The sequence below is a fragment of the Tripterygium wilfordii genome, unplaced genomic scaffold (genome assembly GCF_013401445.1).
Source record: "Tripterygium wilfordii isolate XIE 37 unplaced genomic scaffold, ASM1340144v1 ctg360, whole genome shotgun sequence".
Taxonomy (NCBI): domain Eukaryota; kingdom Viridiplantae; phylum Streptophyta; class Magnoliopsida; order Celastrales; family Celastraceae; genus Tripterygium; species Tripterygium wilfordii.
Window position 1 is genome coordinate 70,576 of NW_024056336.1, and position 5,266 is coordinate 75,841.

At 43.8% G+C, this 5,266-nt stretch overlaps 1 protein-coding gene across 1 annotated transcript; it reads left to right on the top strand.

The window, feature by feature from the left end:
• Positions 1-1,516: 1,516 nt before the first annotated feature.
• On the top strand, positions 1,517-2,329 carry LOC119994946. Its single transcript, XM_038841285.1, has one exon. It carries the CDS (start codon positions 1,517-1,519, stop codon positions 2,327-2,329), a length of 813 nt encoding a protein of 270 aa, XP_038697213.1.
• Positions 2,330-5,266: the final 2,937 nt, after the last annotated feature.

Genomic DNA, 5,266 nt, shown 5'->3' on the forward strand with positions numbered 1-5,266 from the left:
GCGAATAGACCAAGTTATGTCTCAAATTGCACAATCTTTCTCTCTCATCCTGAGAGCTTCTCTCTCCTCTTGAGGGTTTGGTCTCTCTTTTTGAGGGTATAGGTTTTCTTCACAAACTTCGCCGCCGCTCTTTCTTTCCTTAGATCATGGATGTTGTTGTCAACTCCATGGCAACTTTCTCTCTTACAGCTGAAGAGGGCGAGCTGGTGATTCTGCAACAAGAGGAAATCAGTGACAACTTGAAAGACTTCCTCAACAGTGCCGTAGGAAAAATCCTTTCTCACCGGATCTTGAATAAAACTACTGTCCGAATAGTCTTCCGTAGAGCTTGGGGTTTTGGTGACGATTTTCGCATTTTTGACCTCGGCCCGAACTTCTTCCAGTTCATCTTCCCCAATGAATTCGCACTAAATCGAGTATTAGACGAAGCACCGTGGTACATGGATAATCACCTATTAGTTTTAAAGAAATGGGAGCTGGGTATGAGTGTGGAAAATGCTAAATTTGACTCTTGCCCCTTCTGGATCCATGCCCATGGTCTCCCACTAGTTTGCCATTCCCCAAAAGTGGCTCAATCTCTGGGATCTGCAGTTGGTGGTTTTATCTCTGCAGATGATCGGTCTTTTGGCAAATCGTCCAATGCCTATCTACGCTTCCGGGCATCAGTCTACTTAGACAAACCCATTCGTAGAGGCTGCTTTGTTCTTACTCTGGATGGCTCTAAAGTTTGGGTCTCTTTTCGTTATGAAAGACTGATGGAGTTCTGCTTCTATTGTGGAGTTCTTGGTCACGATGAAAAGCGGTGTAGCCTCCACTTTGAAGCTGTGAAGAACAACAAAGATGTTTCGTCACAATATGGCCCCTGGCTCAGTACTGCATCAATGGGGGGCCGGCATAAAAACAGTAATACTTCTTCGGGGTCAAAAAACAACTCTGCTGGTTCCTCGCTGGGTGAATCTGGGAAAGCCCACACAACTTACAAGAACTTGAATACAACAGTTGAAGAAGAAGAAGAAGGTTCCGTTGGATCCATTCCTGTTGGAAGAAAAAATGGGTCCACTGGAACTGAGAAGCTGTCTGAACCAGAGATGGAGAAAGTCCAATCGAGCTTAGTGGATATTGGGCCCTGCAAGCAGGATTTGGGAGCTAATGAACGACTACAAGCTATTTCTAACACTCTTGTTGGCACCGGGTCAAGTAGTGGTATGGAGTTCACCTCAGGTGGTACCAATACCTCTGGGGCACCCACCCCTTTGAATCAACATCAGAAAGCTGCTGGCTCGAAACAGAGGAAAGGATCACGTTTGAAAGAAAAAGCGAGAAATATCAAAGTGCATATCACTTTAACCCAGATGGAGGTGGATAAACTAGATTTGGTGGTTGGATCTAAAAGAACCAGAATAGAGGAGCCTGATAACTCTATTCCCAAGAAATACAGGCAAGAATATGTGACTGGTGCAACACCCTCACACTCTTTATTGGCAGTGGCTGCCCAGAATCAGCCACGCCAGGCGCAATGAAAATCATACTTTGGAACTGTCGGGGGTTGGGGCACCCTCGCACAGTTCATGCGTTGCTCCGGATGGTGCAACATCATTCCCCTGATATTCTCTTTCTCTCTGAAACCCGTCTCTCTTCTTCCTCCTCTGAACGTCTCCGCCTCAAATTGCAATTTAACTTCTGCTTTCCTGTTTTACGCTCTGGATTGGGTGGTGGTTTGTTGGTCATGTGGAATGCCAGCTGCCCTTTGACAGTGTCCTCTTTCTCCTCTTCCCACATTGATACTGTAATTAATTTACAGGATGCTCTTTCCTGGAGATTCACCGGAATTTATGGTTCTCCTTCTACTGGTTCTCGTCCGGCTTTCTGGTCTCTTTTGCGGCGGTTAGCTGCTGCCTCTAGTCTTCCCTGGGTTTGCGGAGGGGACTTTAATGAAATCTTATCAAACTCTGAAATTGCTGGTAGTAATGGCAGGGCTGAATACTTGATGCAGAATTTTCGAGATGCTTTACAGGATTGTGCTCTTTGTGATATTGGTTATTCTGGCTACTCCTTTACCTGGTCTAACAATCGCAGTGGGACTGCCTTGGTCGAGGAACGCCTGGATAGAGTTGTTTCGTCGGATTCCTGGAGTCAACAATTTTTGGGCGCTTATTTGCGCCATCTGGCTTCCCCAGCCTCGGATCATTCTCCTTTATTGCTCACTATCTCCAGAGGTCCTACTATTTCTAACAGATCCTGCCGCTTCCATTTTGAGGAATTTTGGTGTAAAATTCCAGAGTGTGAATCTATCATTAAGAATTCTTGGATGAGGATGACCACTCTATAAGCAATATTGCAGCTTGCCAGTCTTTTTGTACTTCTTCCCTGGCCTCTTGGAAGTCTGCTTCCTTTGGGACTCTTGAGAAAAATATTCGAAGTAAAGAAAAATCTCTTTTAGCTTTAAAAAATAGTGTTGGCTTTCGTCATTCTCATGTCCTTCATGATCAATTGCTTTAGATTGGAAAAAGAGCTCAATGAATTATATTATTGGCAGGAGGTTGCATGGAGACAACGTTCTCGGCAAAATTGGCTCCTCTTTGGTGATCGCAACACGAAATATTTCCATCGAAAAGCTAACCAACGTAAACAACGGAATTTCATCTCCGGTCTTCGCTCGGCTGATGGTTCTTGGATTGAGGGGGTTCGTCATTTTGAGCCCATTATTCTGGACCACTTCAATGCCATCTATACTACTTCTAATCCATCATTACTTGAGCACCTTTTTGAAGATTTTGAGCCCCGGATTTCCAATGAAATGAATGATGATCTAATGGCTCCCTTTACTGCAGAGGAGGTCAAATCCATTGTGTTCAGCATGCATCCTACAAAATCGCCTGGACCTGATGGTCTCCCAGGCATTTTTTACCAGAAATATTGGCATATTATGGGGAACTCTATCACTGAAGCTACTCTAAATTTCTTAAATGGAGGGATTTTCCATGAACCCATAAACCACACCTTGATTGCTCTCATTCCAAAGGTGCGTTCCCCTGAAAATATAACTGACTTTCGTCCCATTAGTCTTTGCAATACTATGTACAAGATTATTGCTAAGTGCTTATGCAGCAGATTGAAGCCTATTATCTCTAAAATTATTTCTCAAGAACAGGGAGGTTTCATCCCTGGTAGGTTGATCTCTGACAATCTGATGGTGGCAGCTGAATCTTACCATTATTTGAAATGCCTTCGGCAAGGTCAAAGAGGCTATATGGCTCTCAAACTTGATATGAGTAAGGCTTTTGACCGTGTTGAATGGGACTTCTTGTTCTTTATGATGGCCCGTATGGGGTTTAATACCCAATGGATTTCTCGGATCAGGACTTGTGTGACCTCTGTCACCTTTTCAATCATTATAAATAGAGAGATTCGAGGTTGTATCCATCCTACTCGAGGTCTTCGTCAGGGAGATCCCCTCTCGCCATTTCTCTTTCTTATATGTATTGAGGGATTATCTCACCTTATTCACCAGAGTATCAGATCCTCTTCTCTCCATGGGATTAGAATCAGCCGTCGGGGTCCCATTATCTCACATCTTCTTTTTGCAGATGATAGTCTCCTTTTCTGTAGAGCAGATTTAGTGGAGGGCAGGAAATTGCTTGATATTCTTCATCTTTATGAGCGCATGTCTGGCCAATTCCTCAATGTTAACAAATCCTCAGTTACTTTCAGTTCTAATGTCCGGGAGGAGCTTAGAGTATCTATCAAGAATTTGCTCTGCATGAATGATGCTAGAACTGACTCCAAATATTTGGGCTTACCTACTATGATCACGCGCAACAGAAGAGAGTTACTTAGCTTTATCAAAGAGAGAATTTGGGGCAAGTTACAAGGTTGGAACGAAAAGCTTCTCTCACAAGCTGGGCGGGCTATTCTAATCAAGGTTGTCATTCAAGCTATCCCAACCTATGCCATGAGTATTTTCAGGTTCCCCAAAATCCTTTGCGAGGAAATCAATAGACTTTCTAGAAACTTCTTTTGGAGTGGAAAGACTGATGTTAGAAAGATGCATTGGATTGGTTGGCAGAAGCTTTGTACTCCTATGGCCAGTGGGGGTTTAGGCCTCAGGGATATGTTCCACTTCAATTCTGCTCTTTTGGCAAAACAAGGTTGGCGCCTTCTAACAAATGAGTCCTCTCTCTACAGCCAGATTATGAAGGCTAGATACTACCCTCACACTTCCATTTTAAAAGCTTCTCGAGGATCTAATCCTTCTTTTGTGTGGTCCAGTCTTCTCTCAGCCAGGGATCTTGTTTCTCGTGGGGTTCGGCGGAGAATTGGGAATGGAGAATCAATTAATGTTTGGAGTGATCCCTGGATTCCTGACCATCACTCTGGCATTCCTACCCCTCTAAACTATGTCTCAGAAGGTTTGAAAGTCTCTGACATTTTTGATCAAACTTCTGCCACTTGAGATTGCAGCCTGCTCTCTTCTCTCTTTGATTCACACTCAGTTGCAGCAATAAAAAGGATTCCACTCTCTCAAAGGAGATCTCGGGACAGCTACATGTGGACTCATAATAGGGATGGCCACTTCTCAGTAAAATCTGCTTATGGACTTGCTTTTGGTTTCTCCCCTCCATTGGAGCAAACTCAGATTACAACTCAGGAGGTTCCGTGGGCCAAACTAAACAAGCTCTCCCTTCCGCCTCGGGTCCTTAATTTTGTATGGAGGTTGGCTCATAATGCACTACCAACAAAAGACAATTTAATCAAGAGGGGCATTGAGGTCAATGGTAGATGTATTTGCTGTAATTCTGCTGATGAATCTAGCTTCCATCTTTTTTGGAATTGCCCATGGACTGCTCCAATATGGAGGCAAAAAATTGCCACAGTTTGTTCTCTAATTGGCTCTACCCTCTCCCCACGTTATTGGATGGCACAATTGATTGCTTCTCTTCCAAAGGACTTACTAGAAGACTACTTCAGGTTATTCTTTTACATTTGGTTTGGAAGGAACAGTTTACTTCATGAGAACCTTTTAATTCCTCTCCAAGATGTCATCATTAACGCATCTTTTCTCAAGTCTCACTATTCCAGTTCCCCCCCTCAACACTCTCCACCTCTTCCTGCGTCTAGTCATTGGATCCCTCCTCCAGTAGGGAGATTGAAAATAAATGTTGATGCAGCTTGGTCGGCTATTAATTTTTATGCAGGTGTGGGGGCGGTTGTGAGAGATGCTAATGGGGTAATATTAGCTTCTAGCTTCAAACGCATTCCCTCAGCA